We start from the raw sequence: 26,771 nt of genomic DNA on the forward strand, positions 1-26,771 counted from the left end.
AATATTAAGTTAGACTAAGTGTTTACACAATTGCTCTGGTTGTTGTTGTTTTTTTCTTCTTTTAAATCATCATTAATTCCATTTTGTACATATGTATTCGTTTTGATTTTTTTTTTTTTTAACATTTTGTTTATATATGTATGTATTCATTTATTTATTATTGACAGACTGACTGACTTATTGAAACTAGTTAAACCTTTTGTTTAGGGTCTGCCAAGAAAATAGGCCATTAATCTTGTGAGAAAATTTGCAAACTAACGTTATTTCTGTCATTTTGTACTTATGTATTAATTTTGATTTGTTATTTTTTAACATTTTGTTTATATATATATATATATATAAATATTTATTTTTTATTTATTATATTTTTATTTTTTTCATTGTATATATTGTATATATTTTGTTTATGTATGTATGTATGTATTCATTTATTAATTACTGACAGACTGACTGACTTATTGAATGAATGTGAAATGGCATATCACATTCATTAGAACGGTGCTTTTATTTTGAAGTCACTTCCTACACGCTCTTACCGTAATGACAAAGATAGAGATAAAAAAACCTCCTAGTGTCTTTTCCTAACCACTTTTCCTTGACCTCGACGGAAAACGTTGTGAGATCAATAAGAGATGAGGAGGAGAATTCATAAAAGAAGACAACCGTGATATTTAGAGATGAGGAGGAGGTGGATGTTATTGCGGCTCTGCATCCTGCACGCGTCATCATGGGTCTGCTGGGTAATACCTAGCAGGGAACCAGCAAACTGGGGGAAACTCGCGAGACTGTTAAGGTTATGATATGTAGTCAGGCAGCGAGTCTCGTGAGAGTTATTGCAAGATCAGATTTCGCGGGCTCCCTTCTAGACACGACCGGTCTGCCATGATGAAACTACAATGTTCAGAAGATGGACTACAAAAGGCGCATGTTCTTAACCCGCGGTGAGTGAAAGAGAGATACTACAGGTCCTTCTGCTGCTGTAACACTTCACATCAACATATATTAAAGGATTTTTTTATTGCTTTGAAGAGAAACAGTCATCTTATAGTAAATGTACAGTATTTGTGTTTTCTTTACTTTTTTCATTTTGTTTTTCCTTTATTTGTTTTTACTCAGACATTTACATAAACTTACTTAATTAGATACAAATATGAAGTGAACCAACTTTTCCCACTTTTTACAATGAAATTATAGAACACACAGATAGAACATGGGGTGCTTTTCATGTGAAATAAGATCAAATAAATCATAAAAATTTAAAAAATTACATTTAGAAAAAATAAAAAATAAACAAAAGAAGGGCGTTTTGGGGAAATATACTTTTCCACTCCTTCCAAATTTCCTCGAATTTAGTTTCTTGAAGCCTCATTGAGAAAGTAATTCTTTCCATTTCCATTTTTTAAGCCATTTCTTAGTAATTGCTTTTCTAGCAGCTACACTCAATATTCCAAATAAGTATTTTGTTTTAATATTTGTAGATGTTGAAAGTAGAAGTCCAAACAGGAGTTCGTCCTTATTAAAAACTATGTTTGTACCAAATATAGTAACTAATTCTGTGTAAATCTTATGTCAAAAAGAAGAAAAAGAAAAGAAGTGCCATTTCTGTGTAAAAATTTAATTTAAAAGAAGTGCATTAAAACTAAATGCTGCTTCTCCACATTTAGTTGTGATGAGGCCATCATTCTCTGGCTATAGGTTCATTTTCATTTTTAAACCTGATCAAACATGTCTCTCCCTTGTACTTTCCTGTCCAACATATCTCTTGTTTCTTATACAGCTTTGTACTGAACTTCACGCTTGTCAGACCAAAGATTGAATTGAGCCTCTTGAAGTGCCGACTCCCTCTGCTTGTGGTTATTCCTGTATTCTGCACAACTGTGGGGTTGAGGAGGAGCCACCTGCAGGGACTGAAAGAGGAAATAAATTCACTATAACTCAGTAATAAAAGAGCAGCTGGACAGGAAATATGACAGGTTGCTGAGAAATGCTTTGAGAGACATGAGAACAGATAAGTAAAGACAAACTTCTTCTCACCTCTTTTCCCAACTGAACATGAAACTGGGCATAACTCAGGGTGCTGCTTTCCCACTCCTGGTTTGGGGTCTTGGTCCTGCTTTTTTATGCAAAGATAACATTGCAGTAATGAGACCCCACAGCAATCTCCAGTTATTTCACACACATTATTATATGAGACAGAGTTGATACTGATTGGTACGTTTAGTCAAGTAAAGGATCCTTTACATAACTAAAAGTATCAATACCGCAGTATAAAAATACTCCACTTCAAGTTAAAACCCTGCATTTAAAATCCTACTTATAGTGACACATCATGAAGACTCACTTTTTCAGTGCTCGTGCACGTACATTTGTGTATATGAAGTGCCTACCAACCCACAAGCTTGGATCAGAAAAAACATGATCCAACAAGCCATTCAGATTTGGCTCCCCTTCCTATGTCACATGCAGGCTCATTAGAATATACCTTGTTGAAATACAAGTATGAACCTGAAAATGAGCATGATATATCCCCTTTAAGTAAAAGTACAGAAGTATCATCAGCTAAATGTACTGAAAATATCAAAAGTAAAAAAAAAAAATAGTTCCACAAGTTTTCTGCAGAACAAACAAAAGTTTGACAGTTTTGCCCTCTAGAGGGGGCCATTCACTTTACTTTGACTTAATTGTCCACTTTAGTGGGAATTTGTCTTTGGCTTCTCTAGTACATACAAGATAAATTCAAACACGACAGCATATCACCCGGACAATAAAAAAAATCAATAAAAACATACAGTCAGCAAAACACTCTGCACTGTTACAAAACATACAACAACAGACGTACAATTGTGCAAATGGGTAGGAAACAGCAGCAGCAGATGGAGATAAGTTACACCTTTCAAAATACTTTAGGTCTTCCCTAGTGCAGTCATTTCACATTCAGTACCTGTATGGCATGGGGAATAAAAGACCTCGGGACCCTGAATCAACGGTCAGACGGGAGCAGCTCAAACTCAGAGTTTAGTGGGTGTGAAGCGTCTACAGATATCTGTCTGGCCTTCCTGAGTACCGCTCTATCAATTATATCATAGAGCTGCCTTTGTAGCTTGCCATTTGTGTTTTTACATTACCTTAAGGCCACAGTGGGTTCCCTACAGGCTTGTAAAGGGAGGATTGAGCAGAGGGGTATTCAGTTGGTTGCAATCTGCAACCTAGATGCCACTAAATCCTACAAATTGGTCCTTTTATGTTATTTAGAAATGCGCATTTCCTGCTTTGACAAGTCAAAATGGCTGCTGTGAAAAGGGTCTCTATGATGAAATGAGAACGTGTTGCAGCAATCCATCGACATCATCTAAAATTCCCATTATGCAATGGAAACAGTTTTTTAATAAGAGGATTAACAATATTATACTGTGTGAAATAAATGTAGTAGAAAATACAGACATGTCTAACAAAGCAACTAGCTCATACTTCGGTCACACGACAACGACAAATGGGGGAGGAAGTCAGCAAAGATGAAAAAAAGGCACATTAATTTGTTTGAACTGTTTAAAAATAACACACATACAAGATGTAACTTTTGTAATGATAATTACTACTACTACTACTACTACAACAAATACACACAGCACTAAATGAAAAGTATTACTCACCTGTAGAGGCAGACAGCTGGAGTGAAGACACAGAAGAAATCCAATTACAGCTGTGAGTATGTATAGAAAAGACCACGATGGACTGATTTCTGCACAAAATCAGATGTGAGTTAATTTAAGTACAGTTTGAGTTTTGAAATGCATTATGTCTGGTGTAGAGATGATTAGCTCTGCTTTGTGCTCTACCTACCTTCAGGTCCAGACACCGTTAAATTCCACTCAAGAGTCTCCATATTTCTACGGTCAGTTACATTACATCTATAGAGTCCTGCATCATCATACTGAATGTTAGAAATAATCAGCTTTGAAGGTAAGTTTACGTCTATTCTCACTCTGGGAGAGGTGAAATTTGAAAAATTCTGATTCAGTTGGTATGAATTAATGAAAAACGATCTGCCTTTGGTCCAGATGATTTGAGTTACATTTGTCCTGGATATGTTGCAGGTGAAGATGACGGAGTCTCCCCGGGACACCAGTTTGTGCTCAACTGCAAGAATCTCTGTCATTGAAGGAACAAAAAAAATCAATATAAAATGAAATGTGTAATTAAATCTAGACAAAAGCATCACAAACACAAACATCCACTGTACAGTACCTGCAGAGAGTTGGCACATAATTAATAGCTGAATGGAGAGCCGAGCTGCTTGGTTTCGGCTGAACATGATGACCATCAGACAGAGAAAGACAGACTCAAACTTCAACATCAGCTCTGATATGTATTTGTGGAAGAGGTGCAAGAAGGAAGTGGTTAGTTGCTGTTTGGCTGCAGTGTGTCGTACCTTTCTTCTTATGCAATAATTTAACTCAAATTAGAATCTTGAGAATTGAAACCTGGTCCTTCTTGAAAATAAACTGTAGAAATGATTTAATTAGTAACCATTAAAATGCACATTATAGACACGTTTGACTGCAGGAAAGCACCTCTGCATAGTGCTGAACCAACTTTAACCACAGTGTGATCCTCCTGCTGAGTGTACCTTCAGTGCATGTTGAATACTTGTTGATGCTCATAGGAAGCATCATAACCAGGTCCTGTTTCTCAGTGGATTAGGAGTCAACAGCTTGTACTTTGGAAATGTTGATTCTTTTAATCACAAGACACTTTGACTCTATTACAAGAACTACTTCTGTTACCTTACATTTACAAAATGGCCTCTCTCTCTGCAGAGATCCTCAACATGTATCCCCCTGGTGGCATAAAATGCCTAACCCTAACCCTGTACTGAAGACTATGAAGGAATTCTAACCATCTCATTTCATACTGTTTTGTGTGCCGGCATAATAAGACTAACAACCTTGTCAGGGTCCACTTAGGAGGCTTTCACATCGGGGACCCGTGTCCTGATCAGAGTACACTTGACCCAAAAGTCCTGTTCATTTGATTAGTGTGAACACTATACCGTACTCGGGCACCTGTGCCCACCACAAAGGTGGTCTCAAGTCAGTTCATGTGTACTTGGGTATGGTTCGCATCAGGTGTGAAAAGCAGCTGTACCAAAACACGGAAGTGGACTGTCAAACAGGAACAGGAAACTTGCAGTTTAAAAAAAACCTGATCTCCATTAGACTTGTGGCTGCTGAAGAACAGACACTTCACTTCTGAAATGTTTCCTGTGGCAACTGAAAGCACGATGGAGCCCTGAATGAGCTGGAACACAACCAGAATGCAATGCAGCCAAATGTTGTGGACATAGTATCAGGTTGTAGTTGGACACAACTAGGAGGCAGATGAAGTTTAACTGATTCATTGAAAAGTGCTCAGATTAGATGGGATGGCTGGTAAACGTACTATCTTATCTTTTTGTGTTGTGTTATCATGAGTTTGTCTGTGTTGAGCTCTTTATAATAAAAGGAAAGGTGTTTAAGAGGATCTAACCCTAACCCTGACCTTCCATGTTCCATCCAGATATATGTTTCCTATTGTTCCTATTGTCTTGATATACCAAGACACTATAGTTCAGGAATTGTTTTCAACTGTTCATAATCTGATATGTTGAGACAAAGCCAAATAAATATGGTATTATTAGAAAACTATGAGAGAATAGTTTGCACGTCTTCTAAAGTCTGTGACGTCTGCGCTACAGCGAAAAAAAAAGGATTTGAATTGAACATTGCCTGTAGACCCTCTTAAAGCTCTTTCCCTCTTCTACAAAGTCGAAAATCAGGAAAAAAGAGAAACCTGCATGATTTTTGTTGATCAAAATGATTTAGACAAGTTCAATTTGTTTCAAAAACACATTAAAGTGAAACTACTGGTCCATCTATGAGCTGTTAGTGATTCCTGATCACTCCTGATTCTGACACAACTGCTGCTACTTTTAAAATTCAATACTCTTTATACATTTTGTATACTTTTTAAGGTCTTTATTTGCTTATTTTTTGCTACATTACAGGTTCCCTTTCAAAAGCTCTTAGCATTGCTGTTGCTTCTGCAACTACCACAGTATTATTGAAGCTGCTACAAATGATACTACTACTGATACTACTACTGATACTCGTGAATAAATTATGTTCCATCTAAACTAGTGTTGTGTCATACTGTATCAAGTTCACCTGTGTTGAACACTTAATAATATAATACTAATATAATATGTTGGTAATGTGTCAGTGAGTTATTTTTTTCTTTATATAAGTAAGTTTTTTCAAAGAAAGTGTCGAAGGTATCAAATAGTTAAAAGTCTTACAGTACTTGTCCACATACTAAGAAGGAATACATTATTAAAAGTTATCAACAAAATAAAAAGGAATGAAATATGTAAAACTTCTCAACATACTAAAAAAATAAAGATATAAAACATATCAATAAATTAAATAGGAATTCAAGATTATTATTTTTTTTGAAGGACATGAAAGCTGAAAGTTGGAAGGTTAAGGTTAGGCCTTTACCTCAAATAGTTAAGGTGAGGCATTGACCTCGAATAGTTAAGGTTAGGTATTGACTATGAATAGATAAGGTTAGGTATTGATCTTTAATAGTTAAGGTTAGGTATTGACTATGAATAGATAAGGTTAGGTATTGATCTTTAATAGTTAAGGTTAGGCATTGACTATGAATAGTTAAGGTTAGGTATTGATCTTTAATAGTTAAGGTTAGGCATTGACTATGAATTGATAAGGTTAGGTATTGATCTTTAATAGTTAAGGTTAGGCATTGACTATGAATAGTTAAGGTTAGGCATTGACTATGAATAGTTAAGGTTAGGTATTGATCTTTAATAGTTAAGGTTAGGCATTGACTATGAATAGTTAAGGTTAGGCATTGACCTTGAATAATTAAGGTTAGGTATTGACCTTGAATGGTTAAGGTTAGGCATTGACCTTGAATTGTTAAGGTTTGGCATTGACCTTGAGTAGTTAAGGTTTGGATAGGCTGTCGTCTTGCAAGTTTTCGCAACTTGGGGGTTACACAAGCCCCCCAAACCCTATGGCGAAGCATGACAAAGACCCACCCTCTACTGTACTATTTTGGGGAGAGGATTACAAATGAAGGTGTCATACAATATCGTTTTATGTTACTTCTAAGAAAATACAAAAGCTCTGTTGATAAATAGAAAACATGATTCATGTTTTGGCATTGTAAATCTAGTCCTAACAGAGATTTCGTTTCACATATTAGCCTAGGTCATTCATTCATCAATTCAGATCCTTACTTTTTAGATTAGTCATTACCACCTACATAAATCCAAATTTGAATACTTTGCCATTGCAAAATGCTAAAGCCAAACCTGCTTTTTTCAGTTATATGAACTGATGATATTGGGTTCATTGCATATCTTGTATTGCTGTGTTCATTAAAAAGAAAGGACCCTTGAAAGTGTTAAAAAAAATCTCCAGTAGGCCCTATGTCCCCCATGCTGCATTTAGAACTGCACAGGCTATATTGTAAGATTTTAACTTAATATACTAAGGGCTAGATTGTCGTTCTCAAAAATTGTTTTGCAGAAAAGAAGGAAGAACCAAGGTCTAAATGTATTTTATTCTGAACAGTTCTTGTTACCAAAAAGTACATGAAAATAATCCTCACTGGACGTTTCAATCCAGCAGTCAATAAACACAGAGAAAAAGCATGGTGGGCATTTCATGCAATCAAAAAACAAAGATATTTAATAAATCGTTCCCAAATTTTGCTAAAAACATCCAAATGAAACTGCACACACTGAAAACAAAACAAAACAAAAAAAGTGCCATTTCTGTGTAAAAATTGAATTTAAAATAACTGTTGTTTTCTGGGAGTTTGTTGCAGGTGAGAGATGCATTAAAACTAAATGCTGCTTCTCCATGTTTAGTTGTGATGAGGCCATCATTCTCTGGCTATACGTTTATTTTAATTTTTAAACCTGAACAAACGTGTCTCTCCCTTGTTCTTTCCTGTCCAACATATCTCTTGTTTCTTATTCAGCTTTGTACTGAACTTGATGTTTGTCAGGCCAGGTCAGTACCGACTCCCTCTGCTTGTGATTCATCCTGTATTCTGCACAACTGTGGGGTTGAGGAGGAACCACCTGTAGGGACTGAAAGAGGAAATTAATTCACTATAACTCAGTAATAAAAGAGCAGCTGGACAGGAAATATGACAGGTTGCTGAGAAATGCTTTGTGAGACATGAGAACAGATAAGTAAAGATAAAGTTCTTCTGACCTCTTTTCCCAACTGAACATGAAACTGGGCATAACTCAGGGTGCTGCTTTCCCACTCCTGGTTTGGGGTCTTGGTCCTGCTTTTTTATGCAAAGATAACATTGCAGTATTGAGACCCCACAGCAATCTCCAGTTATTTCACACACATTATTATATGAGACAGAGTTGATACTGATTGATACGTTTAGTCACTAAAGGATCCTTTACATAACTAAAAGTATCAATACCGCAGTGTAAAAATACTCCACTTCAAGTAAAAACCCTGCATTTAAAATCCTACTTATAGTGACACATCATGAAGACTCACTTTTTCAGTGCTCGTGCACATACATTTGTGTATATGAAGTGCCTACCAACCCACAAGCTTGGATCAGAAAAAACGTGATCCAACAAGCCATTCAGATTTGGCTCCCCTTCCTATGTCACATGCAGGCTCATTAGAATATACCTTGTTGAAATACAAGTATGAACCTGAAAATGAGCATGATATGTCCCCTTTAAGTAAAAGTACAGAAGTATTATCAGTGAAATGTACTGAAAATATCAAAAGTAAAAAAAAAAAAAAATTGTTCTGCAGAAAACTTGTGGAACTAACAAAAGTTTGTCATTTTTGCCCTCTAGAGGGGGCCATTCACTTTACTTTAACTTTATTGTCCACCTTAGTGGAAATTTGTCTTTGGCTTCTCTAGTACATACAAGATAAATTCAAACACGACACAGCATATCACCAGGACAAAAAAACCAAACATACAGTCAGCAAAATACTCTGCACTGTTACAAAACATACAACAACAGACGTACAGTTGTGCAAATGGGTAGGAAACAGCAGCCGCAGATGGAGACAAGTTAAACCTTTCAAAATACTTTAGGTCTTCCCTAGTGTAGTCATTGTGCATTCAGTACCTGTATGGCATATGGAATAAAAGACCTCTCATATATGTTCCGGCTCGCCCTCGGGACCCTGAATCGACGGCCAGACGGGAGCAGCTCAAACTCAGAGTTTAGTGGGTGTGAAGCGTCTACAGATATCTGTCTGGCCTTCCTGAGTACCGCTCTATCAAATATATCACAGAGCTGCCTTTGTAGCTTGCCATTTGTGTTTTTACATTACCTTAAGGCCACAGTGGGTTCCCTACAGGCTTGTAAAGGGAGGATTGAGCAGAGGGGTATTCAGTTGGTTGCAATCTGCAACCTAGATGCCACTAAATCCTACACATTGTTCCTTTTATGTTATTTAGAACTGCGCATTTCCTGCTTTGACAAGTCAAAATGGCTGCTGTGAAAAGGGTCTCTATGTTGAAATGAGAACGGGTGCAGCAATCCATCAACATCATCTAAAATTCCCATTATGCAATGGAAACAGTTTTCTAATAAGAGGATTAACAATATTATACTGTGTGAAATAAATGTAGTAGAAAATACAGACATGTCTAACAAAGCAACTTGCTCATACTTCGGTCACACGACAACGACAAATGGGGGAGGAAGTCAGCAAATATGAAAGGCACATTAATTTGTTTGAACTGTTTAAAAATGACGCACATACAAGATGTAACTTTTGTAATGATAATTACTACTACTACTAATACTACAACAAATACACACAGCACTAAATGAAAAGTATTACTCACCTGTAGAGGCAGACAGCTGGAGTGAAGACACACAGAAGAAATCCAATTACAGCTACAGCTGTGAGTACGTATAGATAAGACCACGATGGACTGATTTCTGCACAAAATCAGATGTGAGTTAATTTAAGTACAGTTTGAGTTTTGAAATGCATTATGTCTGGTGTAGAGATGATTAGCTCTGCTTTGTGCTCTACCTACCTTGAGGTTCAGACACCGTTAAATTCCACTCAAGAGTCTTTATAAGTTTTACGTCAGTTACATTACATCTATAGAGTCCTGCATCGTCATACTGAATGTTAGAAATACTCAGTTTTGAAGGTAAGTTTACGTCTATTCTCACTCTGTGAGAGGTGAAATTTGAAAAATTCTGATTCAGTAGGTATGAATAAATGAAAAATGATCTGCCTTTGGTCCAGCTGAATTGAGTTACATTTATCCTGGATATGTTGCAGGTGAAGATGACGGAGTCTCCCCGGGACACCAGTTTGTGCTCAACTGCAAGAATCTCTGTCATTGAAGGAACAAAAAAATCAATCAATATAAAATGAAATGTGTAATTAAATCTAGACAAAAGCATCACAAACACAAACATCCACTGTACAGTACCTGCAGAGAGTTGGCACATAATTAATAGGTGAATGGAGAGCAGAGCTGCTTGGTTTCGGCTGAACATGATGACAATCAGACAGAGAGAGACAGACTCAAACTTCAACATCAGCTCTGAAATGCATTTGTGGAAGAGGTGCAAGAAGGAAGTGGTTAGTTGTTTGGCTGCAGTGTGATGTACTTTTTCTTCTTATACAATAATTTAATTCAAATTAGAATGTTGAGAATTGAAACCTGGTCCTTCTTGAAAATAAACCGTAGAAATGATTTAATTAGTAACCATTAAAATGCACATTATAGACACGTTTGACTGCAGGAAAGCACCTCTGCATAGTGCTGAACCAACTTTAGCCACAGTGTGATCCTCCTGCTGAGTGTACCTTCAGTGCATGTTGAATACTTTTTGATGCTCATAGGAAGCATCATAACCAGGTCCTGTTTCTCAGTGGATTAGGAGTCAACAGCTTGCACTTCAGAATTGTTCATCGTTTTAATTACAAGACACTTTGACTCTATTATCTGTTTATTTCAAGAACTACATCTGTTACCTTACATTTACAAAATGGCCTCTCTCTCTCTCTGCAGAGATCCTCAACATGTATCCCCCTGGTGCCATAAAATGCCTAACCCTAACCCTGTACTGAAGACTATGAAGGAATTCTAACCATCTCATTTCATACTGTTTTGTGTGCCGGCATAATAAGACTAACAACCTTGTCAGGGTCCACTTAAGAGGCTTTCACATCAGGGACCCGTGCCCTGATCAGGGTACACTTGACCCCAAAGTCCTGTTCATTTGATTAGTGTGAACACTATATCGTACTCGGGCACCCGTGCACACTTGAAAAGGTGGTCTCGAGTACGGTTCATGTGTACTTGGGTATGGTTCGCATCAGGTGTGAAAAGCAACTGTACCAAAACACGGAAGTGGACTGTCAAACAGGAAACTCACAGTTTAAAATACAAAAGACTGGTTCAGCTACACCTTTTAGACTGATGCAGTAGTGTGGGATAAATGTTTGTTGACCATCGAGCTTGATTGACTTGACTGAGTATCTTCACTCTAGCTTTAAAAATGAGCTCGCTACAACCTCCGAAAGATCGATTGCGTTAATGCGTAAAAGAAATGAGTGGCGTTAAAGCGAATTTACGTAAACGCATTATTATCAGGTTACTTTGACAGCCCTATCTATAATATATACACTGGCAGAAAGTGCAAGTTACTCATTTCAGGTAACAAATGGACTAACTTGATGCATTACTTGTGCTGTAAATATAATTCTTGTACACAACATTTAAATGGAAAAAGTTAATCAGCAGCTCATATGTCACATTAAATTAGATGGGACATGAACACAGCATGACTTCAGTCTGGTCTGACTAACATTAACTGAGTATAGAAGAAGTAAAAACAGGTTTGAGATATTTCTAATTAATCGAGCAACAGCAGGAGCTTCTGCAGCTCATCCCATAATTGCTTAATTAACTAAATGGTGCCACCTAATGGACATTCAAGAGCTGCAGGGTGTTTTATGGAGGTGGAGAACCACCTCGTCTCAATCAAAGACACCAACACCTGTTACATCTTAAAAATGAAAACACTTACGAACTAAAACTTGCTAGAGCCCAATCTGCAGGCCTTTGCTAACAGCAATAATAATGGATCAGACTTGTAACACTCCAGCACACACATCCATCCACACTTCTCAACCAGTCTCACTGGTCTCTGAGCTAGAAGACAGATGAAACTTACTGATTACTTAGTGTAAAGCCTGGACCGGGGCGGAATCAAAGAAGACCTGCAGGAGCACAAACAATCAGCGGGTCAGCAGCCTGCAGTACATACAACCAGAGAAACTGACGACAGATGATACTGCTGATTCCAGGAGAGGGACACAGGCCAATATGAAGAATTACAGGCAAAACCACATCGCAGCAACATGTAGCTACGATGTGACCGGCTGTCATGGCAACACTGAAGAGGAGGAAGTTAAAATGGCAGGATATGTGTGCATCTGAATCTCCTGTGCAGACATACATCTGTCTTGTCCTGGGTCATGCTTGGGTGACATATGGGATGGTCCTTTAATGTCCTCACCTGATGACGGTCTTACCTTTACATGATATCTCTGCTGAACGAGGTGCATGGTAGGGAGCAGAGATGCCGGTCTGTTCCACACCTCCACAGAGACTTTAGTCTTCACGGGTTTCCTGTGCAGGAGCTGTAGGACTCGGTATTCTCCCAGGATAGACACAGAGACAATCTGCCACCCAGCATGTCCCCAGCAAGGGGTGCTTTATACTTCAACTGAGGCTCATCCAGTAGAATAGATGTTGAAGGCATTGCTAGAAGAAAACTTTCTACTCTCAGATATCTCCACATTGTCAGTCTTAATCTTTAATGTCTATGAATTTAAAATCAGTCTAGTTTGGATTACCATCGTGTTATTTAACATTTGATATCATTGTCAAATATTCGCTTCGTTGTTTCTAGCCAGCAGGGTTGCTTTTGTTATGGGTGGTACGGTCGGGGTCATTTGTAACACTGTAGGGTTCAATTCAATTCAAGGGTTCAAAAAGAAAGTACTGACATATTGGCTAAAAATCAACACAGCCTATTGAAACTCAACTCAGATTTAAAACCTGGTTGGAGCCATTTCATTTTTACACATTTTAAACAAGGGATATGTGTAACATCTCAAATTGCACCAATCAGAAACAAGACAGAACCATGCAACTCATTATGCGCATGGTCTCTGATGATGCCTGCCAAAGGACGAACTGATGTCTCACACTTGTCAAAGTTTTTCTGCCAAGACTTTTTTTTGTTGGTATTTATATGAAGGTATTACTTGTAGTGTTTCAATCAATTGCCCCCATATGCTGTTACAATCCCCCTGCACGTGGGGGCAGATGTAACATTTGACTTCTAGTGTTTCAATCAATACTGTGACTAACATTGCTTGTAGAAACATTTGACTGTTAAGTTGAACACAAATATAAGTTACCTACATAAAAAAAAATTGGTATCCCAATAGCTCAAGAGGTTTTTGAGTAATGACATCAAAACCAAAAAAATGATACAATTTCCCCCAGGCTCCTACACTTGACAGCACTAAAACTACCAAAACATTGATCACTTAAAAAATCATCAAATAAAGCATCGAATGTAGGCTACATATTGAGAAAGATGTCAAGTAGAACCTCTGTGGTGTCTTGAAAACAATTTGCCGTTTAGTGCAACAGAAATTTACTGAAGGAGGTGTGTGTAATATGCAATAGGCCTATTTTATTTCCCCCAAAGGAGTTTAAACAAGTATAGCTACACCTAAACAATTGGCTTAAAAAGCAGCGGTCAGTTCAAGATTTGGCAGTAACTTCTGTCCTCACATTTAACACCAACAACTTCACTGTAACATTTTATATTGAATATTTTGCTGAACCAACTTGGCACATGGGAGAAATTTGCCTCCAGGGCTTTCTGCCAGAAATCCACTTCGGTTTAGGCAACAGACCTACTTGGTGAGGTTTAGGAAAAGATTGTGGTTTGAGTTAAAATAAACCCTTTGGGGCTGTTCAACATTCAATGCCTCAAACCTAAATAAGATGGGACTGGAGCTGTAGGGAAATAAATTTGATTAAACAGATTAAAAATGACAAACTAATATGGGGTGATTAAAATTCTTTATTTTAACAATATTGAAAAAGGCCTAATACCAAATTTAAAATCAAATGTGACCATAAAAGATTACTGCCAGTCCAAAATTAAACTAAGCTGAGGCCACTGTTGGAGAGGCAGACTACACTGAGGAGGGTGCTACCACTTACTCACCTCGGGTGCAACACAGCAAACCTCACAGCGAAACTATGGTATGGCCTATTTTTGTCCCAGTGCTCTTAACTCACACACAATAGGTGGAGGTACCTCACCATGGGGCCTAGCCTCCCAATAAAGTGACTCTCAGCTTCTGAAAGAAAAAAAAAGAAAAGAAAAAAAATACACAAAGAATTAAAAAACTAAACACAAACAACCCAGTTGGTTAAAAAGCAAAATATCTCAAACTAAAATAATCTAGGGAAAAAGAACAAAACAATTAAACAAATCAAACAAGAGGTTTTTTTTAAAGGGAAAAAACCCATCAATATAAATGGGGCAAAAACAAGTACAAGTAAGAGGGCAAAAACGGCAGCAGTGTTACTTCAGGCCAGCCTAAAATGAAACACTAACAGGGCTAATAGTGCTGCAACATAATGTTACTCAATACTGAGTCACCCTACTCAACACCATGGGGCACCGCAAAGAACTGTTCAGCGGAAGTAGTGGAACTGTGGGCCAGGGGAAGGTAAATGTCACACAGTAAAAGCTAAAACCAAAAAAGCAAAGCAGTTTCAAATACCTGCAGCAACACCTACTTTACCACAGCATGCCAGGCAGAAGCAAGAGGCCTTAACATGCCTTATATAGCCTGGCCTGATTAGTGGGTTAGTGGAGGAGGAGTCAGGTAAGGGGCTGCGTTCAGGAAACTGAAGACACTATTAAGAGAACCAAAAAATGTACCTTACCACATTACTTTATATCATAACACTGGCCAAATTGGGTGAAAGGAGGTCAGACTTGCAATGTTTGGAAAACAGAATAACAAATAAAGCAGGCTTATCTGGTAGCTGCTTCAATGGAGCACATCTTCTGTCATCTTTACAGCTCAGAGAACACAAGACAACCAGCTGTTGCTCCATGAAACATCTGGATAAAGCTATAAAGCAACTGGATGTGCTTGAGCTCTCATCGTCACATGACAGGCCTTGACCTAGAGTAAATGTTTCCAGCTGTCAGGCGATATGAAGCTAAAAGAATACAAATCAGTGACTGATAAGTGGTTTCTCAGGTCAGTGACTGTGGTCACTTTATAGCTGAGATGCTTTAATGGGAACTTTCATGGCTGACCTACCAACACGGTGTGCACATGTGCAGTGCGTTTCAGAGAATAAAAGAAAAATCCCATAATTTTACCTACATTTATAGAGGTAGTAGGCCATCCTAAGAGATACGTATCTCTTACCTGACAAAATGAGCTACTCTACTTAAGAATGAAATTAACTAAGAATCTGCACAACTATTTATTATACAGTATATCTTGTGAAATAATGAGTGCATTAGATGACCCTGCATTATCTTGACAATTCAGTTTCATATTTACATAATTCCTATTCCTAAATAAATGTTTCTTTATAAATTATCTCAAACTAATTGACACACATCAAATCTGTTTCTTTGTAGTACTCTATCACCAGAGAACTGGTTGGCTACCCTTACAAAAAAGAACTATACTTCAAGTTTACTTTAAGAAGTAAACTTAAATATAGTTCAAATACATTCCCAAGTATACTTTATGTAATAAGTATACTAATAACAACATACTAGTAGTATACTGGTAAGTATACTACTTCTTGGGACTGAATTGGCCCACTTTTTAATTAATAAAAGTATACTTTAAAATGTATATTTCAAATGTAAGAGTAATAAACGTTGGGTACACAACTAGTTTACATCCAAGTTTTATTTTGTACTGCAACTATAATATGAACTTAACTACAAGTGAACTTATAGGTATACTGCAGTATAGTTTACTAGTTATATACTTGTAGCACAAGTTTTAGTTAATGAAAGTACACTTTAAAGTATACTCTCAGTAAACTACAAGTTTAATAGTATTTACTGAAAAAGTAAACTGAAAGCATACTCTCTTGTTTAAAATAAGTATACTAATAACACACTTGAATAAACTTATTTTTGTAATGATACACAGAGAGTGGGGTAAGAAAGTCTAACCATCTCATTATATACTGCTTTGTGATCCATCATAATAAGACTATAAATCTTGTCAAGGTCCACTTAGTAAAAGAGCAAAGCAACACACTCAGAATGAAATAAACTGAGAATCTGCACAACTATTTAATATATATTTTGAGAAATTATGAGTTTACATAGTTCCTATCCTAAATAAATGTTTCTTTATAAATGATCTCAAACTAATTGACACTCACAGATGTCCTCCACTGGAATAATTAAAAATAAAACTGTACTTGTTGTCTCTGAAGTGTAATTTATTTGGATTGAAAAGTCCCCCTGTAATTCCCTCACACAACATTAGGGGTCACACACCGTGTTGATTTAACTTTATTGCAATTATAGCAAACATTGGAGCTATCTTTAGTGAGCTCACAGTGCAAGATGGATTTGAATACATTCAACACAGCATACTAATAATGAAACCATCACATAAATAATAACATAACAAAATACACTGAGTACCATATATATAAACGATAAGCTGAAAACAAAATCCCTTAAAGTGACAGCACTGGTTTTAATGTGTTAACGTTAGATAAACAAAAGGCCTCAGAGACCCAGTCGTCCTCCCTCTGTTTGACTCGCCTTGAAGCACCTGGTTGCTCCGTGTCTCTTGTTTAACTTTCATTTAAATTGCTTCTCAGCTCAGAGATCATAGATTGAATTGAGCCTCTCCATGTACTGACTCCTGCGCTTGTTTTGTGTCCTGCTGTCTGTGCCACCCTGCCGTTGAGAGACGGTCACCTATAGAGATAGAAAGTGAAAATTAAAGTTCAACACTGTCTCCGAGAAAGAGAAGATAAGAAGAGACACGTTAGAGCGTCAAAGATGACTTCAATTCTTCTGACCTCTCCTTCTGACTGAGGATCAAACTGCTCCTCGACTGGGTGCTGGTTTGGTGTCCTGGTCCTGAGTTTTCTGCAGAAATTCAAGTTCAAAAGTTAAACACATAAAAGATACACTGAAAGTGTTATGATGACAATTTATTCACAAACACTTGCGGAAGGAGTCACATCCTTTACTTAAGAACACAATACCACAATGTTGAATACTCCATTACAGTAGTAGTAGCCCTACTTTTAAAATATCTAATTAAAAATAAGAAATATTATCAGCAAAATGTCCTCAAAGTGTCAAAAGTAACAGTACTCATTATTGAAAACTAGCCCCTGTGAGTGATATAATATTATAGTATGACATTATTAGATTGCATAAAACACGAAGAGGCTACTGTTACAGGCAGGGCCGGCTTCAGGCATAGGCCATATAAATAAATAAATAAATAAATAAATGTAAAGAAAGAAAGAAAGAAAGAAAGAAATACACTTTTCACCCCTGTAACTCTCTTTCTCACACTTTTTCATCTGCCCAGACGCACTTAAACATCACACTGTGGCTGAATCCGAATTTCGCCTAAGGCACCAAAACAGCTAGAGCTGGCCCTGTGTACTACAGGTGTCACTGTGTGTCATAACATACTGTACTCCTTAATAGAATTGCACACAAATACCAGCTGACCATCAATATGAGAAATTAAGCAAAAGCAAATGTCTTTGCCTTTTCAAAGTGAATTTACCTTTGTGGAGACATTCTGGTGGTCAGTCTTTGTTTTTGCAACAGAAAGATCCACAGAAGTATTGTTATGTGTCGTGACTGACTGCTGTAATAAACTACATGCTTTGTTTGTTCTTTTTTTACTATAGTGAATTATAGGGTTAGATTACTAACATTTAGGTATGCTTACTTATGACAATAATGCTTTTGCTGGGAAAGTTATGCAAAAAATGTTTACAAAAGCATGCACATCCAGACAATAAGGTGCAAGAACATGGAAAAAGATGGAAAAAAATAGAGTCTGCACACTAAATACTGCTCAAATTAACATATATTTAATTAACACCAAATGACGTTTAGAGCATCAAGCTCTTCTTCAGACAAAGAATATAATGCAGAGACACACCTTCAAATACATAGGCCAGGTCACCTGGTCCTAATCATACACACAATATATTGGATAAATACATAAACTTGCACTTTTTTCTCTGTGCATGTAGCTATATTATAGCTGTTTGAATCAAAGCTCATGCATGTAACTACAGTGTAGTTTAAGCTCTGTAGCAACCACGGCCGTAGCCAGGATTTTACAGTAGATCATAAGTGCCGCATCTACCAAAGCCAAGAACAAGGTATCAAAACTGTTTTGTGTTTAGATTTTCTTTTATATTTAATTTCTTATATGTTGAAATATGTTGTGTGTACATTTCATTTCCCAGCATTACGGTCAAAACGTTTCAAAGTCTTCAACACTGCCAGGTAAAAAAAGTAGCTCAGAGTATTGAAATGTGTCAGGTATCAAAAGGGTTTTTGACTTATTCTTTGATTAGATGGAAGAAGAATTTCTAACTTTAGAGTATATTTTATGTAGGGAAAGATGTTATATAATACTGATGCATTAAGCAGTTTGATATATTGCGTTAAATTCAAAGAAAACGGTCAAAACATATTTCTATTCCCTAAAGTAAGGTATTACCTTTACGTACTTATATCGATACTCAGTTTACCTAATTTATTTGTTGGCTGAAAAGTAGTCTTATTTAAGTATATTAAGTTTAAAGACACTTGAATCAGCAGGCAAAAATAATACAAAGGACAGGAGCTCAGTGTCCTCAATGACAGCTACGACCGTGACCCCGTTTAAATACCTCGACTAAAGGGAGACAAAGGACATTTCAAGGTCAGCAAAACAGCTTTGGCTGCTTGTACTAGAAATAAGGCCATAAAGGGTCAATTCACCCAGATTACACAGTTTAATCTGCGTGACCATCATAAAATGCAGATAAATTAAACTGTGAGTTTCAGGGACTCATTTTCTGAAGGTGTTGCTATTTAATTTTTTAAATGTTATTTTTTAATTGACAAACCAATTTCCAGGTCCATTCAATAACAGTTTTAGTAGATGGAACTTTTTATTGAGTTCATGTTTGCAATAGGTCCTAATTTAAAAACACACATTACCAGGGGGCTAGAGGCACTCTGTCAGTCATCGTCATTGAAGGAGACAGACACAGTTGAAGCAGACAGTCATTTCCTCATGTGCTCTATTTTTTCTTTTTTCTTTTTTACACAATATGCAAATGAACTGTAACTTCCCTAAAATTATAATTATATGCTTGTTTTTCTTCAGATGACATTAATTACATAACTAATAATGTTTTGAGAAGAATTAGGTCAACATTTTGCAGTGATGGTTGTTTCTTACAGTAGTTTATTCGGTCCTTGTATGTTATGTTGAGGGTTAAAGCAGAGCATAGCAGCTACTGTGTGGCCTTGTGGTGAGACTGTATTGTTAAATGGTCCAAGGTCAGGAAGGAACCAATGCTATGAGCACCACAAAGGAAATTCCATTTACCTTTTGCTTTTATTCGGATAGCTATTATTGCAAATATTTCAAGACCTGGACATAGAACAAGACTAACTGCATGGCAAGATACCCCTAGGGGTGAGTCAGAAATTAAAACCAACCTTAGTTCCCAGTACAGACTGCACCAGAGCAGAGAAGAGTTAAATTATAAAGCTAAAAGCTAAAAGGTATTACTCACCTGTAGAGGCAGACAGCTGGAGTGAAGACACATAGAAGAAATCCAATTACAGCTACAGCTGTGAGTATGCATAGATAAGACCACGATGGACTGATTTCTGCACAAAATAAGATGTGAATTAATTTAAGTACAGTTTGAATTTTGAAATGCATTATGTCTGGTGTAGAGATGATTAGCCCTGCTTTGTGCTCTACCTACCTTCAGGTTCCCAAGACACCGTTAAATTCCACTCAAGAGTCTTTATAAGTTTTATGGCAGTTACAGTACATCTATAGAGTCCTGCATCGTCATACTGAATGTTAGAAATACTCAGCTTTGAAGGTAAGTTTACGTCTATTCTCACTCTGTGAGAGGTGAAATTTGAAAAATTCTGATTCCGTTGGTATGAATTAATGAAAAACAATCTGCCTTTGGTCCAGCTGAATTGAGTTACATTTATCCTGGATATGTTGCAGGTGAAGATGACGGAGTCTCCCCGGGACACCAGTTTGTGCTCAACTGCAATTATCTCTGTCATTGAAGGAAAAAAATCAATCAATATAAAATGAAATGTGTAATTAAATCTAGACAAAAGAATCACAAACACAAATATCCACTGTACAGTACCTGCAGAGAGTTGGCACATAATTAAAAGCTGAATGGAGAGCAGAGCTGCTTGGTTTCGGCTGAACATGATGACCATCAGACAGAGAGAGACAGACTGAAACTTCAACGACAGCTCTGAAATGTATTTGTGGAGGAGGTGCAGAGAAAAGGAAGTGGTTAGTTGTTGGTTAGTTAGTTGGTTTGGCTGCTCAGAACCAAGGATGTGTTGTACGTTTGCAGAACATAAAGTTAAGTCACACGAGAATCATACACTATGGAATATTGAGAATTGAAACTGGCTCCTTCTTGAAAATAAATTGTGAAAATCATACCATTAGTACTCATTTCCCCATTTCATTTAACTCAGTCATGTAATCAACTGAAATATAAGATGCACATACATACGTGAAATGTTCAACTGCAGGAAAACCACTTCTGCATAGTGTTAAACACATCTTAGCCACATTGCGACCCTTACGGTTGATTGAGTTTTTATAGTTGCACATCATGTTGAGTACTTGATGCTTCTTATTGTAACCATATTAACCACGCCTCAATAATGACACTCTTATCTTGCTAAATGTAAACAGATATTGTGTCATGGGTGTGAAAACCTCAAAATCTTGATCAACAGACCTTCACACAGAGAGGAAGACATTTTGACATGTCATAGCAGGAAATTAATGTTGGCTGAATACCATTTCCATAAATACATACATAGATAAATACATAGATAAGTACATACATACATACATACATACATATATACGTACATACATACATGCATACATACATGCATACATACGTACATATATACAAAACTACTGTACATACATACATGCATACATGCATACATACATACATATATACAAAACTACTGTACATACATACATACATACATACATACATATATACAAAACTACTGTACATACATACATACATACATACATGCATACATGCATACATACATACATACATATATACATAAAAACTGTACATACATACATACACACATACATAAGGACATACATACATACATACATACATGCATACATGCATACATACATACATACATATATACATAAAAACTGTACATACATACATACACACATACATAAGGACATACATACATACATACATGCATATATACATAAATACATAAATACTGTACATACATACATACATACATACAGACAGACAGACATAGATACATACATACATACATACATACATACAGACATAGATACATACATACATACTGTACATACATACATACAGACATACATGCATACATACTGTACATACATACATACATTCAGACATAGATACATACATACTGTACATTCTAACGAATAACTAATTCACTTGAAACACTGTTAACCTGGAGATCCCATCCGGATTCATCTGTTTTAACAAATAAGAGCATATCTAGATGATGATGTTACAGTTGGCTGTAGCTTAGCTGACATGCAATAATACCCATGTCCACGTATATATTCACCACCCACTTACGCAAAGGCTCTGCCACTACACAAGATGACTACCATTTCCTTTATTTCTGCCTACAAGCACACTCCACAGACTCAAATGTCAAACAGGAACAGGAAACTCACACTTCACAAAGGTGTCAGAGGCAGAAAGGTGGCCTGTGATTAACGATAGATAAATCAGTTATAGTATTTTCACAAGCATGTCGCTCATGCTCTCTGGCTTTGATCAGGTTTGATCTTCTATTCAGATTGTCATTTTGATTGTCGGGAAGTGCTAAGTATAGCATTAAAAAAAGGCCAGGCCGTGCATTTCCGGCCGGCTTTTCAAAGCAGAGTTGATTATGTATGGGGAGAGGGACGCGGTGGCAGAGGTGAATAAAAAGTAAAAAGCTGAGAAGGATTTAAAGCAGTGAATGGTGAGGAAGTGCTTTAGTTGAACAGTACTATACACTAGCAGGGGCTGCTGTAATCATCTTTTTCTGACTTCCTACTACTCTTCACATCAGCAAAACAGTAGGTCAGCATACAGTATGTAAAGCAAGTGTTGTGTACACCTAAAAAAATCTTTCATATAATCTAATTTATTTCTACTTTTCTCTAAAATGCCTTACTGTTCCCCATAGTCTTGTTTTCTTCCACTGTAGCCTACCTACATTTAAATACAAGTAAGAACCAGTAAGTGTTTTTTGCACTTGATTCATAAATCCTATAATGTATTATAAAATGTTACCATACTGCAAGTTCTCTCTCTCTCTCTCTCTCTCTCTCTCTCTCTCTCTCTCTCTCTCTCTCTCTCTTTATACAGGACTGATGGAGCAGCATTTGATTATAGGCTGAAGATCTATTTAAAGGGCACAGGTTGACAAAAGGTCTGCAGAGGGCTGCCAGAAGGGGAAAAAGCAAGCTTCTTCAATTTATTTGACTTTTGGGAGAGAAATGTGTGTCTTGTGTGTGTGTGTGTGTGTGTGTGTGTGTGCGTGGGTGCGTGTGTGGGTGTGTGTGTGCGTGTGTGAAGGGGCATCAGTGCTGCTTTTAATTTAGATGTTACACGTCTGATGCAATGCCAGTGCTGGTTTGCACACATGCTCCCTCCCACTCTGTGTGCCCTGTTGAGTGTATTGTGTTTGTTGTATATGCAAACGTGTGTGTGTGTGTGTGTGTGTGTGTGCGCACGCGCTGAAGGATTTTCTTTTGTTCAAATGCCGGGTTAATGAATGTGGTCTTCGGTAATGGCAGTCAGCGGGTGCCCTTGGCCATATTCACCGGAGACTGAGTGAGAAGAGGCCCGGCTAACGAGCAACAAAAGAGAACAATGCTTTTAAACAACAACATATGAATCCCTTCAGCATCAAACAATGTAAAGTGGTCGCGCACAACCAAAAGCGCAGTAGACCGATGGCGCTGGACCAGTAGAAGAAGGTCCGCACGCTGTAGCTCCCTTTAAGTGCAATTTATTGGCACATAGTTAGTAACGTTTCGAGCACAAGACTTAATAGATCTGCACAGAGACGCCATCTTAAAAGGTCCACATTATGGACGAATTGTGCTAAATGTGCTAATTATGTGGACATGGATATGCATTTTTGTATATATTGTAGTATATTATGTATATCTGTGTTTTTCTTAATATACATTACGCTTGATTATATGTGGGATACTTGGGTCACTGGCGGTATCATGTGACCAGAGCGTTTACCTTTTAAGATGAGCTTGTGCTCGAATATACATATATACACAATATACAACAATATATATACAAAAATGCATATCCATGTCCCCATAATTAGCACATTTAGCACAATTAGCACAATTCGTCCATTATGTGGACCTTTTAAGATGCCGTCTCTGTGCAGATTTATTAAGTCTGAAGAAGAGCTTGTGCTCGAAACGTCACTAACTAACACGTGCCAATAAATTGCACTTAAAAGGAGCCCCAGTGTGCGCACCTTCTTCTATGTTTTTTCATTGCTCCCTTCAGCAGCAGCTCATTTGTTTCCATTAATGTAAAGAAACCCTCTCCAAGTCGTCTGTCTCAACACAATCACGATTAGCTACTTTGATTGCGTCCGCCATCCCTCCATCCTGCTCTTCGATTTTTGCAACTGGGAAATCATTAGGGCAGAGCAATATTGTGAGCACTACAGAGTGAAACAGGAGTCTTTAGGCGTGATCATATTATCAGATTCTGCAGGGCCCTCCCACACACACCTACCACAGGAAGCCTCAACCTTTAACCCCAAACTGTCAAACACACACATATATGTTGCTATCTCACACGGAATCAAGAACACATTCCTCGTCAAGAACCCCCTTAGGTGTACACACACACACATGCACACCCACACCCACACACATACACACACTTACACACTGGCTGCCTCTGAATCACACTTCTTCTGCAGGCCGCAGAGAAAGAGATGAATAGAAAAAAACGTGATTAAAGAAAACTCCAGGAGCCAAAAAGAAACTAATTGAATGTGTATGCTGCATGCGTTCTGTGTGTGTGTGATTCTGCGTGACCGCGGCGAGTCTCTGACCCTTTCAGGCATTGATGGATGTTTGTGAATATTTGAGATGCCTCTCGGAAAACCCCCGGCAGAACATAGAGAGACATCAGAGGAGCTAATACCTCTGTTCTCCATCCTGAATACTGTATGATTCGCTCGTATGTGCGTGCACAGTGCATGAATTTAAATCAGTGGCAGCAGAGACGGCTTGGAGAGGGAATATGTATTGTTTGTCGGACGTTGCAGCAAGAGGAGAGATTATTAAACAGTTTGTCTGATTAAGTATTCATCTTCTCCCAGCTGCTTGCAGAACATGGTGAAAGCAGATCCGCAGTTAATGTGTGTCCTTTTCTGAGCCGGCGTTTAATATTTCACACATATCTGTATGTGCTTAAGTGTGTGTGCGTGTGTGTGTGTGTGTGCATGTCTATGTGCATAATGGGCACAGGCATAGAATAAGAGGAAAGCTAAACAGATGGCAAAAACTGAAAGAGCGGACGACATGATGAACCATCTATCAGCTTTTGCATTACATGTCAGTCAAGCTGCTTTTAGAAATATTCTGTTTGCATTTTTTTCTTGATATATTTAAAGTCATACATTAAAGTCTGTATCAGGGAGTTAGAAACAGATAGATCTACTAAAGCTGTCAAAGTTAACGCGATAATAACACTTTACTGCAAATCCGTTTTAACGCCACTAATTTCTTTAACGCAACTTGCGATTTTTAGGTTGTAGCAGGCTCAGTTTTAAAGCTCGAGTAAAGATACTGGACCAAATGAAACTAAAAAACCTAAAGAATCCATTGCTACCAATCATGTCATACTAGCTTGTTGCAAAGGAGGTTAAACAACAAACTTAAGATAAATTCTGGCGAGGAAATCATGGCCATTTTCAAAGGGGTCCCTTGACCTCTGACCTCAAGATATGTGAATGAAAATGGGTCCTATGGGTATCCACGAGTCTCCCCTTTACAGACATGCCCACTTTATGATAATCACATGCAGTTTGGGGCAAGTCATAGTCAAGTCAGCACACTGACACACTGACAGCTGTTGTTGCCTGTTGGGCTGCAGTTTGCCATGTTATGATTTGAGCATATTTGTTATGCTAAATGCAGTACCTGTGAGGGTTTCTGGACGGTATTTGTCATTGTTTTATGTTGTTAATTGATTTCCAATAATATATATATATAGTATATTTGTATATACCAAGCATATTTGCCCACTCCCATGTTGATAAGAGTATTTAATTAATCTTCCTTTATGGTACATTTTGAACAGATAAAAAAATCTGTGATAAATTTGCAATTAATCATGAATAACTATTGACAATCATGCTCATTAATCACAATTAAATATTTTAATTGATTGACAGTCCTAAAATCTACTGTTGATATCAATCAATAGTTGCTTTCAATTGATCTCAATTCAACTTCAAATGTAAAAAAGGTTATTGTGTTGCTATTTGCAACCCTGACTTGCAGACGTTATGTGTATTGCTTCTGACAAATACGTTTTGGTGGACACGTACAAAGCGCAGGACACCAGAGACCGGGTTACAGGCTCCTGAGCTGCGCGCGTGGTTAAGTGTATAGGCAAGATGTGGTTTCAGTTAAATGTTAATGTAACCTGTTTCTCACGCCTCAAGTCACATTTGCCTTTTTCAAGAAGTAGCCAAGACAACAATCTGTCCCTTACCTCAATCATGTGCTTTATGTCTCTAAACAAAACAGTGAAATAGTAATCATGCTGTAGTTGCTATGAGTGGGTTTTGTGATAGTGGACGTGGGAGGGAAAACAAACAAAATACATTGTCAGTGAATGCTTTGCAAGTATGTTAAAAGAGTATCCACAGACTTAGCAATGCACTAGTTCGGTCAGAGCTTCTGGTGTGTTATGTTAGTAGCAGTTAATGCAGCCTCGAGCCGCTAGCCTCAAGCAAAGATGAGGAGCTGGCTACAGCTCATATCTTTCCAACTCCATGTTCCAACTTGTAGTCTTCAGCCCCAACTGACTCAAGTGACATCACCCGAGGCAATTTACCAGACTGCACACAGCTCTCTCTGGAGCAACAAAAGGCTTGATACAACTTTTTCACTTATGCATCAGTACTCCCCCAAGACCTATAAACAGACTTTGATGTGTAAAATCTGCAGATATCCCCTTGAAGTATAGGCTAACGTTTTGCATCTGGGTTATTTAACCTGGAAATT

The 26,771-nt window shown here is 37.5% G+C and overlaps 2 protein-coding genes and 2 long non-coding RNA genes across 5 annotated transcripts; 1 reads left to right on the plus strand and 3 right to left on the minus strand.

Annotated features, from left to right (window-relative positions):
• Nucleotides 1-1,651: 1,651 nt before the first annotated feature.
• On the minus strand, nucleotides 1,652-10,660 carry LOC119499687. 2 transcript variants are annotated; one of them, XM_037788843.1, is made up of 5 exons: nucleotides 10,525-10,660; nucleotides 10,117-10,425; nucleotides 3,651-3,739; nucleotides 2,035-2,110; nucleotides 1,652-1,907 (listed from the first exon to the last, which is right to left on the minus strand). In XM_037788843.1, exons 1-5 carry the CDS (start codon nucleotides 10,631-10,633, stop codon nucleotides 1,855-1,857), a joined length of 636 nt encoding a protein of 211 aa, XP_037644771.1. In that variant the 5' UTR covers nucleotides 10,634-10,660; the 3' UTR covers nucleotides 1,652-1,854. The 2 variants fall into 2 exon arrangements, with proteins under 2 accessions (XP_037644771.1, XP_037644770.1); XM_037788842.1 differs by lacking the exons at nucleotides 10,117-10,425; nucleotides 10,525-10,660 and adding exons at nucleotides 3,841-4,149; nucleotides 4,246-4,417.
• Nucleotides 7,636-9,969, minus strand: LOC119499688. Its single transcript, XR_005209425.1, has 3 exons — nucleotides 9,919-9,969; nucleotides 8,289-8,367; nucleotides 7,636-8,161 (listed from the first exon to the last, which is right to left on the minus strand). It is a non-coding gene; the product is annotated as an uncharacterized LOC119499688 (long non-coding RNA).
• LOC119499689 lies at nucleotides 8,374-19,120 on the plus strand. Its single transcript, XR_005209426.1, has 3 exons — nucleotides 8,374-9,039; nucleotides 18,862-18,867; nucleotides 19,110-19,120. It is a non-coding gene; the product is annotated as an uncharacterized LOC119499689 (long non-coding RNA).
• On the minus strand, nucleotides 16,621-20,726 carry LOC119499686. Its single transcript, XM_037788841.1, has 5 exons — nucleotides 20,581-20,726; nucleotides 20,173-20,484; nucleotides 19,975-20,071; nucleotides 17,224-17,293; nucleotides 16,621-17,119 (listed from the first exon to the last, which is right to left on the minus strand). Exons 1-5 carry the CDS (start codon nucleotides 20,654-20,656, stop codon nucleotides 17,021-17,023), a joined length of 654 nt encoding a protein of 217 aa, XP_037644769.1. The 5' UTR covers nucleotides 20,657-20,726; the 3' UTR covers nucleotides 16,621-17,020.
• Nucleotides 20,727-26,771: the final 6,045 nt, after the last annotated feature.

Source organism: Sebastes umbrosus, chromosome 13 (genome assembly GCF_015220745.1).
Source record: "Sebastes umbrosus isolate fSebUmb1 chromosome 13, fSebUmb1.pri, whole genome shotgun sequence".
NCBI lineage: Eukaryota > Metazoa > Chordata > Actinopteri > Perciformes > Sebastidae > Sebastes > Sebastes umbrosus.

Excerpts from the sequence above, each read along its gene's own strand:
- LOC119499687 (XM_037788843.1), bottom strand. The coding sequence starts at position 10,633 with ATGTTGAAGTTTGAGTCTGTCTCTCTCTGTCTGATTGTCATCATGTTC. Across the intron at positions 3,740-10,116 it reads AACGGTGTCTGAACCTCAAG|AAATCAGTCCATCGTGGTCT; the intron begins GTAGGTAGAGCA and ends GATTTTGTGCAG. Across the intron at positions 1,908-2,034 it reads ATGTTCAGTTGGGAAAAGAG|TCCCTGCAGGTGGCTCCTCC; the intron begins GTGAGAAGAAGT and ends TTCCTCTTTCAG.
- LOC119499686 (XM_037788841.1), bottom strand. The coding sequence starts at position 20,656 with ATGGTCATCATGTTCAGCCGAAACCAAGCAGCTCTGCTCTCCATTCAG. Across the intron at positions 20,072-20,172 it reads GGTGTCTTGGGAACCTGAAG|AAATCAGTCCATCGTGGTCT; the intron begins GTAGGTAGAGCA and ends TATTTTGTGCAG. Across the intron at positions 17,294-19,974 it reads CCAGCTGTCTGCCTCTACAG|AAAACTCAGGACCAGGACAC; the intron begins GTGAGTAATACC and ends GAATTTCTGCAG.